This window comes from Equus caballus, chromosome 6 (assembly GCF_041296265.1).
Source record: "Equus caballus isolate H_3958 breed thoroughbred chromosome 6, TB-T2T, whole genome shotgun sequence".
NCBI lineage: Eukaryota > Metazoa > Chordata > Mammalia > Perissodactyla > Equidae > Equus > Equus caballus.
In genome coordinates, this window is record NC_091689.1 from 80,812,678 (window position 1) to 80,825,332 (window position 12,655).

Genomic DNA, 12,655 nt, shown 5'->3' on the forward strand with positions numbered 1-12,655 from the left:
GGGGGCGGGGCTTGGCTGCACCCACGTGTGGCAGTGTTATATGTTCCTAGCCGGCAGAGGAGCTGGGGAGTGTGGCACCGAGCTGGCTCAGGCAGAGAAGCGGCACCATGGCCAGCAAAAAAGTCTGCATTGTAGGCTCCGGCAACTGGTAGGCGGCTCTGTCAAGGGGTATTGGGGGGAGGGGAGGGTTCTCCCAAGTACACAGGGTCTTGGGATGGAGGCGTGGTGGGCAGGAGGCAGACAGCAGGTAGGAAATGCCCTCCGGTTCCTGCTCCATCGCTGCTTCTATCTTCTCCTGTGCCTACCCCCACAGGACAGACGTGTCCAAACCTCTTCTGGCCCTTGCCTGCCTGGGCAGCTGCACCTGTTCGCCACAGGAAGGGAGCCTCCAGGGCGCTCCCTGCCTGAAAAGCTGCTTGGGTTTGGGGGGGTGGGGAGATCAGAAGGCTGGCCCCCTTCTCCAGCAGTGAAGTGTGAGGTAGACTGAGTCTCCTTTCTACTGCCAGGTCACTAGGGACACACTCTCACGGGGCTGGGGGTGACAAGGAAGGTGGCGAGTAAATAATCTGGCGGACTGCTGTGATATCGTGAGGTGGAACACTGCCCCCTCCCTTGCCACCATTCCCTCCATCATGCCCGACTCCTCCACTTTCTGTGCTCCCCCTCCCACCAGGGGCTCAGCCATCGCCAAGATTGTGGGTGGCAATGCAGCCCAGCTGGCACACTTTGACCCACGAGTGACCATGTGGGTGTTTGAGGAAGACGTCGGGGGCAGAAAGCTGACAGAGATCATCAACACGCAGCATGAGAATGTCAAATACCTGCCAGGGCACAAGCTGCCGCCCAATGTGGTGAGCCCCAACACCCTGCAAGGAAGGGAAAGGGAAGTGGAGGGTGCCTCCTGCTGAGAGGGGGCCATTTCAGGTGCCGCCTGGACTTGGGAAACATCTCAGGAGGGCTGCTCCATGCACAGGGCACCCCTTTGCACAGCCCCCAAACTGCTCCCCTGGGGTCTTTCTGGGACTGAGGAGAACCTGAATGTACCCCCCCCACACACACCCCTCACCCCCCACCCCCCACCAATTACAGGCTTCCAGGCAGGAAAGGGAGGGCAAGAGGACAAAGAAGTTGGTTTCCACAGCAACCAAAGACAGGTTCTCTGGCTCCCAGACTTGGGGTCCGGGTAGTGCCTGCCTCAGGCTCTAATCCTGTTACTCATTCACTGCGTTGTTAGCAGACTTGGACCCTGCTCCCTGGACTTAAGGTCTCTAGTCAAAGCCATGTGGTTCGCTCACCTCCTGGAAAGGGGGAGCAGAGAAGACAGTAGGAAGACTGGGGCTCTCCCTTCTCAGTTGGGGCCTTTAGGAGCAGGGCGATGAAATTACTGTGCCTCTTCCTCCTGCCAAGCCCAGGCCTCCTTTGACCTCCCTCACTGTCCCACAGCCAAGGGCGAGGAGAGTGCTGGGAGGAGGATTCCAGGAGTCCACAAGAGCCCAGGACAGCTGGAGCCAGAGGGAGTGGTGGCTAGGAGGAGGGAATAGAGTGTCTTATTCCTACAATTTCAGCCCTCTCAGATTCAGTCCCCAAACCGCCCTTCCTTCTCCCTCACCAGCCTCACTCTTTGGCTCCTAGATCTCCCGAATGGGGTTCCATAGGGGCTAGAAGAAGTCTGTCAGGCCCACAAGCACTGGTCGCCTCCACAGGTGGCTGTGCCAGATGTGGTCCAGGCTGCAGCGGATGCTGACATCCTGATCTTTGTGGTGCCCCATCAGTTCATCGGCAAGATCTGTGATCAGCTCAAGGGCCACCTGAAGGCAAACGCCATTGGCATATCTCTCATTAAGGTGCCAGGGACACCTTCATGTGGATGGGGATGCAGCTAACTGTTGTGGGGCTCAGGGTGGGTGAAGTGAGGAGAACAGAAAATGGCAGAAGTGGGCCAAGAGTTTTTCTGGAGAGAAGAGAGTTGGCTTCAGGGAGGCTCGATAAACAGTCAGATGCTGGGGGCTGTTGGGAAGGGGAGGTGGGTTGGGGAGTGGATAAGAGATGGGTTTGGAGACAAACATCTTGGGGAGTTTAGCAGGTGTACAAAGGATGCCTGGGGGGTGTGAGAAGCAGACTGGTTTGAGGGGTGTGAAGGAGGAGGTGGTTGGGCGCAGTGGCCTGGATGGAAGTTCGTCTGGGATACTCAGGAGCAGGTTGTTTAAGGATGTGGAGGGGATACATTGCCTTGGAGAGGTAGGTTGGTTGAGGGGCTGTGGAAGGGGAGTTTTCAGGTGGGTTTGTTTTCATATGCCATCCCCTCAATACAGCAAGCTTTGGCTGGTTGGGCAAGACTTTTTGGGAGGGACACTGATGAACAGTGGATTTGGAAGGGGCAGGAGTTCTGGGTGGGAAGCCCTCAGCTGGGCATAAAGGGCACCTGGCCTGAGCTCCATCCTGTGCCCAGGGGGTAGACGAGGGCCCCAACGGGCTGAAGCTCATCTCTGAAGTGATTGGGGAGCGCCTTGGCATCCCCATAAGTGTGCTGATGGGGGCCAACATTGCCAGCGAGGTGGCTGATGAGAAGTTCTGTGAGACAACCATTGGTGAGAGCCCCACCACCACCCACATACACAACACAGCTCCTGTTATAGCGCCTCCCCATACTCCCCCCGCCCCCAACTTAGCCATCTTCTCCCCATAAGGCAGGCAAAGGAAGAAGACCCAAGTATCAGAGGTGAGGGAGGGTTGGGACACCTCCAGGGAAAGGGTTGCAGGTCCTGCTTACGGCAGGTGTGGGAGGAAAAGTCGAGTCTCCCCTTAAAACCTTGTCCCCTCCTCACTTTAGGCTGCAAGGACGAGGCCCAAGGACAGCTTCTGAAAGAGCTGATGCAGACACCCAATTTCCGCATCACCGTGGTGCAAGAAGTGGACACAGTAGAGATCTGTGGGGCTTTAAAGGTGAGAGGGGTGCAGAGGCAGCCATGGGGTAGGGAGAAAGTCCTGAAAGAGGGCCTAGCAGCTATACGAGGTTGCTGGTACTCCAGACTCTCACTCTTGGGCAGTTGTTCCCTTTCCCCATCAAGTCCCATACACATAGGAAGAGCTGCAGAAGGAAGGCCAGGATCATTCAGGCCTTCCAGTTACTCACCATCAGACATTGGACCCCCTTCTTTTTTCCCTATAGCCCCTTGAGGGACATCTCTATCTCTGGCTCCAGGGGGTGGTCCAGGGGGAAGAGGAGATGCCATGGGGGAGCACCCAGCCAAATGGGAGACAAGATGTCCAAGACACTCAGATTGATGACCAGAACTCTGAATCCTGGAGAGAAGACTGGTTTTTAGGAAATGTCATCAAGGATGGAGTATGGGACAGGGTTGGGGAGCCAGGAAGCATAAGCCCAGGCTAAAAGAAGTGGGTAAAGCAAGCAGGAAAACCAAGAGGTGGAAATAGATGAGGAGCCCCTCCACTGTTCTTCACTTATTCAGGGGGTGTGTCATGGCTGATGGAAGGAGCATGAGGCAGGTGCTGAGGGCTCCAAGTGGGGCCTGCAGGAGAGGATCCTCTCTCACCCGTGACCTCTACTCCCCAAAGAATATAGTTGCCGTGGGGGCTGGCTTCTGTGATGGGCTGGGCTTTGGTGACAACACCAAGGCGGCGGTGATCCGACTGGGGCTCATGGAGATGATCGCCTTTGCCAAGCTCTTCTGCGGTGGCCCTGTGTCCTCTGCCACCTTCTTGGAGAGCTGCGGTGTTGCTGACCTCATCACTACCTGCTACGGAGGGCGGAACCGCAAGGTGGCTGAAGCCTTCGCCCGAACAGGAAAGGTGGGCCCCGGGGAGAAGGGAGAGCAGAGGGTGGGCCCTGTAGGTATCAACACAGAGGAACTTGACTTGAGGATCTCTTGAGCACAACCATATTGCTGTGAACATTCCCAGCCTTTCTTTCCTTCTAAGACCCCACCTCCCATCTGAGCCCCAGACTCTCCACCTCACACTGACAACCCTCCTTTCCCATTTCCATCCACACATCCTGTTTTCTTCACAGTCCATTGAGCAGCTGGAGAAAGAGATGCTGAATGGGCAAAAGCTGCAGGGGCCCCAGACAGCCCGGGAGCTACACAGCATCCTCCAGCACAAAGGCCTGGTGGACAAGTAAGTGTCTGCCACAGCCCCACTGGTGGAGAGAACCACAGCCAGAAGCGCTCTCCCCATTCATCATCTTCTGAACCCTCCTCAGTCTGTGAAGTGGGCAGAGAGGGAAATGTCATTTTGTTTACAGACAGAGACCAGAGCTTGGAGAGAGTTTGGCATGCCCACTGTGCCCCAGCTAGTTCATGGTCTTTGAACTCCTTCCAGTCCAGTGCTCATTATATCACATTGCTTGGAGCCCTCCGCGTAACCTCCCTTCCGTCCTTTCCTCTTTGTCGTCTGCTATGGGTGTTGAAGCTCTCAGGCCGCAGGAATAAGCTCATCTGACTGTCCTGCCTCTCTGTCCATCACCCCAGTCTAAGCCGCTCCCCCGAGGCCAACCCTTCTGACCCCTGACTCCTGTCCCGGCTGCTGAGGTGTAAGGAGATGGTCTGTGCTTCAAGGTGTTCGTTTTCAGGGAGCACAAAGACAGTGGGGGTGATGGGCTGGTCAGAGCAGAGCTCTGTTGATCTGCGAAAGAATCCTAGACTAAGAGAGTATGAAACAGGTTCAGAAGATCTGCTCGTGGCTGGTCAGGGTACAGCCCCCTGGTAAAGGGAGCAGCCTGGGCAAGAGGATGGGAAGAAGGAAACTGGCATTTATTGAGCACCTTCACCTAATACATAATCACTTCTTTTTTTTTTTGAGGAAGATTAGCCCTGAGCTAACATCTACCGCCAATCCTTCTCTTTTTGCTGAGGATGACTGGCTCTGAGCTAACATCTGTGCCCATCTTCCTCTATTTTTCTATATGTGGGACGCCTACCACAGCACGGCTTGCCAAGTGGTGCTATATCTGCACCCGGGATCCGAACTGGTGAACCCCGGGCTGCCAAAGTGGAACATGCAAACTTAACCGCTGTGCCACTGGGCTGGCCCACATAATCACTTCTTCACTGCTTTGTTATATTGGTCCCATTTTACAGTTGATGATACTGAGGCTCAGAGAGGTTAAGGGGCTTGCTCAAGTGGAACAAAAAATTCATGCCAAGGAATCATACGGGTGAGTTTGATATGATAGGGAGGGCAATCAATAACCTAATCCTAAAGCCCTGGGCTAGGAAGTTCATATTCTCAGCAACTGGAAATTGAGAGCCAGAGTCTGCCTGAACTCGAAGGTGGGAGAGTAGGGGTGTGGTGGATTAGCAGGTGGATGGGGAGTGGCGGGTAGGGGAACACCAGGAGGCTAATATGAGTCTCTCCTTCCCCATTCTAGGTTCCCTCTGTTCATGGGTGTGTATAAGATATGCTACGAGAACCAGCCAGTGGGGGAATTCATCCACTGCCTACAAAATCACCCAGAACATGTGTGAGCGGGGCTGGGGCCCAGGCCAGGCAGCTTCTTTACCCCAATGGAGACAAGAAGAAGCTTGGGGTACCTGGCCACCAGGATCTCTGGGACTCTCCATGGAGCAGCCACTTCTCAGTTTTTCACTGGAAGACAGAAGGCTGCGGGGCCCAACTACCTGCTTCGAAATCCTGAACCACCAAGCAGCCTGCAGCCTCTTGCCACTACGTTTCACTAGAAATGGAGTTGCCTTGTCCCTCTCCAGATGTTGGGCTCTCTCTCTGTCCTCTGGGAGGGGTAGACTCAAGCCCTAGTACTGCCTGCTTTGGGGGGGGGGGGTGGGGAGAGGTAGAGGGAGAAGGGAGACACGCCTGCCCACTGCTGCCTTACGCCAACCAGGAATCCTGTCCCCAAGCCCAGTTAAGTGGCTAAAGAAGTACCTCAGCCACAAGAGGGATGAAGCAAGGGCTGCCAGGGAGGGGTCTGGGCTTTTGAGCTGACATAGGCCCCAGGAACCCCTTTGCTCTGACCTCTGCCAGGCCTCACACAGCATCAATGGATCTCAGTGTTTGTTAACAAAATACAAAGATCTCAAACAACCCCCTTCTAGCTTCTCCTAGCAACGTCTGCATCCTTGGAAACCTCTGGTTGTCCCCTTTCCCCTCCCCCAGGCTGCCCTGGCACCAGAGTTGCTGCCACGCTGGCATCTCTGACCTTGGGGCTTGTCATTCTCCCCAAGGACTTCCTGGTTCCTAGTTCTCTGCCAGCTCCTCCCCACCATGCATGACCTTTCCAAGCCTTCCCTCACCGTCCCCGCCAGCACCCTCTTTGGGGAGCAGGAATTTAATCTGCTGACAGAGCTATACCTTTTCATAGCAGGCTCAGATCACTCTGCTCCCTGTGACCTTTGTTATTTGCCCTGCCTCCCTCCTCAGGAGCTTAGGACGGGGGTGGTGTCAGCAGGGTCCCTCTTGCTGCAGTCTCCCTGAGCACACCCTTGGCTCTACCCCTTTCCTCCTCCCAAACCCTGTCCGTATTTCTCAGCCACCTCCAGAGCAGCCAGGTGGCTAACCAGCATGTGTATCTGGAGGCCAGGGGGCCAGAGAGTGGCGCAGGGGTAAGGAAGGGTGAGCAGGTCCCCATGTTGGAAGGTCCTGACATTCCAAGACCAGCTCTCCTTTGTCATCTGAAGGCTTTAAGAGATATTGACTACATCGGCACCTCTCAGGAGCTGGGAAACCCAAGGAGGAGGAAAAAAATTAAAACCACCCTGCCCCCCCCCCCCCCCCCCCCGGGGTGAGGGAAGAACAGGAAAGGGAGGAGGGAGAGGAGTGTGCTTTGCACTGGCCTTGCTCTGGGATGCGGTGGCAGCCGGGGAATGTCACAGGTCAGCAGCTTGGGCCCCTGGCTATAAATAGTCCCCAGGGACAGAGAGGCTCCTGCCTTGTCCAGCAGAGTCTCAGCTCCCTGTGTGGCAGCACCTGGCACACTGTGGCCCTGGCCAGCATTATGTTAACCCTCCCTCACTCCCCGACAAACCAGGGAGGCGGGCTCCTCTCAACCCCTCAACTGTCTTAGCAGTGCAGGGCAGAGCTGCCTGGATTGGGCAGCAGGAGTGAGAGGCATAGTCACCCCAGATCTAGCTGGGCCCAAGTCCGCGCACCGACTGGATCCACAGCTGCCTCCCCAGGAGGTCAGAGTGGCTGTAGCTGCGACCTTGTTAGTCAATGCCTTTGCCTACTTTGGTTCACTCCACAGTCAACTGAATCTGAGGCTTCCAAATCAGGCCTACTTGTCTACCCAACAAAGGGTGGTTTTTCCAGAAGCCAAGTGGGGAGGGGCACTTCAGTGCATGTGGTAGGGCGCATGCTGTGGTGGATCACCGCATGTATATGTTTTCACTCACCCCGTATGAAAAAAGAAAATGAAAAAAAAAAAACACCAAACACCCCTGCTTGACAACCCCGGCCACTCCCGGCCCCTAACAGGGGTGCCCATGGAGTCTCCCCCAAGTGGCAGCCCCCCCCCCCCCCCAGCCCCTTTGCGGCGCTTCTTTGGGGCTTTATCACGCCGCCTGCAATTGGGGAGGTCACGCATGGGACAGAAACGTCAGATACTCATCCCTTGTGCCCACTCTGCGGCCACAGCCAAACCTGCCGCATCCTCGGCAGTTCAGCCTTCACGGCGCCGATCGGGCTTCTACCTGGGCTCGGCCGAAGCCAGCCACGGGGAAGAAGGCAGCACCAGGCTCCAGGGGGCGCGCCGTCCGCCTCCGGAGGGCTGACTGCGAGAGAATCTACCTAGCTACTGGGGATGTCACCGCGCCGTAGGCTGGGGATTGGCTGACTCTCTGAGTCGGAGAGAAAGATCGTCTTTTCTGTCGTGACTATCCTAAAAGTTCCAGTTCCAGAGCTTGGGTCACCCAAGACGGACTCTCGATGAAGAATGACTACAAGCCCCAGGATTCAACGGGGCTCTCCCACAGGAAGGGAGACGGGCCCGGAAGCCGGAAGTTCAATGGCGGCCACCAGCCGGAGCGGCGGCCCGCGCGGGCTCCCGCCCTAGTGGGAGGGGTCGTGCTGAATTGGGCGCCGGGTGTCCTCTCTTGCGTCGGGAGCCTACTGCTAGAGGGTGAGCGAGGCAGGCGGGAGGGAGCACGGGCGGCTTTCGCACCAATAGCACCTCAGCGTTCGGGGTTGTGCCTGGGCCGCCACCCTCGCGTCTCTGGCCCCGGGCGCTGCGCCCGGCTGCGCTCGGAAGTTACGCAGACTGCGGCGGCGAGGCGCTGCCCGTGGAGGCCTCGGTGGGACCGGAGGGAGCCGCAGCATCCAGGTACGCTGTGTGCTAGGGCCCAGTAGGGGCCGCCTGTCCGCTGAGGCGCGCCGCTCAGGCCGGCCTCTGCTTAGTGCATCCTCCCGTGCCCCAGGTCACCGTGCCCTTGAGGTCACGGGCGTATCCTGCGCCGCGGACCACAGGCCGCGATCTGCACTGCTTCCAGCCCAACGAGCTCCTTGCAGCCTTAGGTTCCTGTCGAACCTTGACTCCAGCCGGACGTCTTGGCTCTCCACGCTCTGACTCCAGAGCTCTGACCCTTCCTTGCCTTACAGTCCGCTTCGCTCTGCTGTGTGGTTTGCCGGGCACCCTTCAATGCATATCGATTATCCAGCTCCACGCCTCCGCTGCTTTCAACTCCTGGAATGCTCTGCTCCTCCCTCTGCTCTACTGGTATAAATCCTGCCCACCCTTCTAAAAAGACAGCGCCACCCATCCCCATCCCCCCACTTTCTGCTAACTTTTCTTGAGCCCCCACCTTATCTGAACTTTCACAATGCCTCTTCTCTTTTGGTTGCTGCCGTCTTCTACCCTAATAATTTGAGATACGTAGCTTATCCCCATCGGATCGTAGGCTCCTTTGAGACAGAAGCCGTGTTCTTCTCTGGGGCCTTCATAGCACGTGTAAAAGGGGGACAGATAAATGAGTCAGCCTAAGCTGAGGTGAATGGACCCATGTCAGGGAGAGTTTTCTAGAGGAGAAACCTGAGCCTTGAGGTCTTCCCACGTTTAGGGGCAGAAAAAGAAGAGCCACATAACCTTTGCAGATTGCGCCCCATGGCATTTTCATCATAATGGGTCGCCATTTTTTTTCCAGTTTTTCTGAAACCTTGGATCTAACCCTATCACCCCCATAACAGACCCAGCTTTGAGCTTTGCTGAGAAAATGGATGTCCCTCAGATGAGAATGTTCTCCTGCTAACTTCAAAAGTTTCCCTCATTTCCAAGGGTAATCTTTCTACCTGGGCTTCTAATTTCATCTTTTCCTGGGCCGTCCTGGATCTTGTTCCATCCCGCCCAGCTCACTTTTATCCTCAGTTTAGCCACCAGTTTCTTCCCCTCTCAAACATATTCGAATCTTCCTTATTGATAAGCAAAACAAAACTACAATTTCCTTGATCTTGTTATCTTCTCGGGCTGCTGCCCTGTCACTCCCGTTCTCTTAACCAGCAGATCACAAGAATATTGATTCTGAGCTTTGGAGTGAGGGGATTATGATCCTTCTAATAATCTGTTTCTCTCTGTCCCCCCAAAATGCATAGACACATGAACCTTGGGGGATGGGGTTCATGGGCCTGCTGGGGCGCTGGCTAAGAATCTGTGCTCTTTACTTAATGCCTGTTCCAGTTCAGTGCACTAAATTGACTAGTTCCACACCAGGTTTACTGGTGAGCTAGTCACCTATTCCCATCCATTGATCGCGTCTCACCAGTCTTCATAGCACTTAACTTTGTGCTGGTTCCCGATTTTCCTTCTGACCCAGCACACCTGGAAGATACAGCACGCCTCTGTCAGTGGCACTGACCTGACACAGCAGTGATTTTCAACCAGGAAGGGGGATGTAGTTAAATGAAAAAGCCCTCCAGATGTTGCCTTTTCCCCGTAATTGTTTTCCTTCTTCCAACTGGCATTCCCTTGGCCTCTCTTTCTGGTCTTATCCTCTGCTTTGTTGTCACTTGTTACCTCGATCTGTAACTGAAGCCTAGCCTCTCTGCCGAGATCTGTCCAGATCTGCGTATCCATCTGCCCGGTAGACATCATCACGGGAGCGTTGTGTTGAGCATCTTAATCTAAACATGTCCACAACCCAGCTCATGATCTTCTTGTCTGACACTCACTGCCACGCCCACCCCCATACACACACAGTGACACGCACCTGTTTCTTCTCATTTTCTGAGTTTCCTAACTTGGTACCCAGGAGGTAATTTCAGCTTTGCCCTAATCTATTTAGTAAATAAATCTTGTTCTGCTTCCAAAATCACTTCTGCATCTGATCTCTCCTTTTCTCCTGCTCTGCCTTAGCTCAGGGTCTAGGAAGAGTTTGTGTTAATTTGAAAATAGGAGAAATCTCAAGTTAGATCAGACAAGAGAAGGAAGCGAGGTTCTAGACACCAAGATTATGTCTGTTAGTAGGTGTGCTGTCACTTCTAGCCAAGCTATACCATCCTGTTTCTTTGTTGGCTGGTGAATGCTTCCAGCCTTCTTTCTCTAGCCCGTTGAAGAGGTGGTCCCATAACTGGATAGCGTCTGGCCACGGTAATGGGGGCTAGGAGGAGAAAGAATAAGTGACGGGGAGGTCGAAGGCTGAGATCTCTTTGCTGGGAACTGGCTTACTGCCTTAGTGTCCTGCTCTGTGTGTATGTATTTTCTTCACTCTCTTACACCTGGGGTCTTTTCAAACCTCAGAAACTCTAAACAAAACCATTTCTCATCGTGAACCTGTGCCATTTGGTTTTCTTCCTCTGACCGTATTTAATGTCACTTTCCATAGTCACTTGTAATTATAATTCAAGGAAGCTGCGCCTCGGCTCAGCTTGGGTCCACCCTCAAGGACTGGCTCAAAGGCAGTGTTCAGCCCATGGGACTCACTCTTCGAAGCGTTTAGATATCTCACCCTCCTCCCGACCCCCTAACCAGCGAATCCTGGGCTTTTCCTCTTCCAGATTCTTGATTCTTAAGAAACCTATTCTCACTAATTTCAGTCAGCCTTTTAATTTCAATTCTGTCAACAGAGAGGAGCCTAAGAACACCTTCAGAGTCCCAAATTGAGGAACGTTTTGTTCAGAATGAGAGATTCCTGCAGTAAACTTTCTCTTGTTCCCTAGCTCAGAATATCCAGGGAACAGTTAAATCAGAAGTAATGTATCTCATGCAAATGTGAGTTAAGAGTTTGCGGGGAACTTACTTTCTTTTTAGCTCCTGGGACAGGTTCTTGGTGTCATGTCTAGAACAGAGAATCAGTGCTGTAGAGGTTAAGTATAATTGAAATAATAGAAACGTACTGTTGGCACTGTCTCAGGTACATTTTGGCTTAAACAGATGCTTGAGGGCTAATCTGGGAGCCCAGCCACCATGAATGAGATGATTTTTGTGGGAAACAAATTGGATATTGCCTAGCACGTTTCCATTTGATCCTCCTAAAGAGGATAATTCCCTGCTAATGTTTAATTCCTGGCTACTTCCATTAATTTCCTACTAGCCAGAAAAACTGATGCACACTTAATGTACCAGTTAAGAAGGTTTCTAGGTGGTCCCTCCCAGTCACTTGTCTCCACAAACATGGAGGGCCAGCTGTTAGCTGTGACGTTGTGCAGATGCCCCTGGTTCCCGCTGTGTCTCTGTATCTCGTATGGAGACTTTATTTGCCCTTTTGAATCTTAGAGTTCCCGAATGGTATCTTCCGGTATAGGACTCTGCATACGTGTAGGGGCCGTCCAGAATAGACTAAGCAGACAGACTAAGCAGGGTGCAGAAGGCACAGAATGGCCCTAAACAGGGAAGTGGGCTAGACAGATGAGGCCCCATCCTCAGGTCTAAATCCAGTCTGTCTTTGTAGGGGACGACATGCCAACTGCCAAGCAACTCGCTGACATTGGCTACAAGACCTTCTCCACCTCCATGATGCTGCTCACTGTGTACGGGGGCTACCTCTGCAGTGTCCGCGCCTACCACTATTTCCAGCGGCGCAGCTCCCGGCGCCAGGCCGTGGAAGAACAGAAGACCTCAGGAGCCCTGTAGGACTGGGGGGCTTTTTCCCTGAGCAGAGAGGCTTGAGGCCTGCTGTGCAAAGACCTCACCTGCGATCATTCCCAAGTCAAGAGGACCAGGGCCTTAATAGTTTTCAAACCCTGCTGGGAAAAAATGCGCATGTTTTCTCTGGTACTGCCATTTTGGGGAGGCCATCAGATCATTACAGGAATGGGAGGGTGAGGCATGCGTACAGACATTAAATATTCGCCATGTCTCTGTCTTGGTGTTTTTGTGTGCTAAAATAGGGTATGGGCCACAGAGTGGGGCCTTGCCTACCAGTCTTGTCACAGACTGGATTTCCCTATCTTGAGCTCTCAGCCCCCATGAAGTGGAGGCTCTATAGTTGTAGGAGTAGTAAAATCAACTCGCGTGATCTCAGAGATAAGACTGTCCCAGCCTCTGTATAAATCCCCTGAAAAGACTGTAATGACCGGAGCTCTTCTTTGGTCAGTGACCGTTCCTGGACCAATGACTCTGTCAGGTAATGGGGTACTCTGGCCAGCGTGGCTGCACACGCAGCTCTTGCGTCAGGGACAGCGGAGGCCCTTGTTTAACAGCCCTGTCAAAATTGCCTGAAGTGGAGGAGGCATAGTTCCCAGGGGGAAGGGTTGG

The 12,655-nt window shown here is 54.0% G+C and overlaps 2 protein-coding genes and 1 long non-coding RNA gene across 3 annotated transcripts; 2 read left to right on the forward strand and 1 right to left on the reverse strand.

Moving 5' to 3' along the window:
* The first annotated feature begins 56 nt into the window (after nt 1-56).
* Nucleotides 57-6,060, forward strand: GPD1 (glycerol-3-phosphate dehydrogenase 1). The gene is made up of 8 exons (XM_001504241.5): nt 57-148; nt 674-851; nt 1,704-1,844; nt 2,450-2,588; nt 2,831-2,943; nt 3,577-3,810; nt 4,031-4,137; nt 5,390-6,060. Exons 1-8 carry the CDS (start codon nt 108-110, stop codon nt 5,484-5,486), a joined length of 1,050 nt encoding a protein of 349 aa, XP_001504291.1. The 5' UTR covers nt 57-107; the 3' UTR covers nt 5,487-6,060.
* Nucleotides 3,302-7,786, reverse strand: LOC138924807 (uncharacterized). Its single transcript, XR_011440073.1, has 2 exons — nt 7,665-7,786; nt 3,302-3,847 (listed from the first exon to the last, which is right to left on the reverse strand). It is a non-coding gene; the product is annotated as an uncharacterized lncRNA (long non-coding RNA).
* Nucleotides 7,787-8,232: 446 nt separating this feature from the next.
* Nucleotides 8,233-12,256, forward strand: COX14 (cytochrome c oxidase assembly factor COX14). The gene is given in 2 exon segments (NM_001433580.1): nt 8,233-8,293; nt 11,850-12,256. A coding segment is annotated over 1 exon segment (174 nt). The 5' UTR covers nt 8,233-8,293; nt 11,850-11,857; the 3' UTR covers nt 12,032-12,256.
* Nucleotides 12,257-12,655: the final 399 nt, after the last annotated feature.

Coding starts and splice junctions, on each gene's coding strand:
- GPD1 (XM_001504241.5), top strand. CDS start 108: ATGGCCAGCAAAAAAGTCTGCATTGTAGGCTCCGGCAACTG. Junction 1,845..2,449: donor TTGGCATATCTCTCATTAAG/GTGCCAGGGACA, acceptor TCCTGTGCCCAG/GGGGTAGACGAGGGCCCCAA. Junction 2,589..2,830: donor GTTCTGTGAGACAACCATTG/GTGAGAGCCCCA, acceptor TCCTCACTTTAG/GCTGCAAGGACGAGGCCCAA.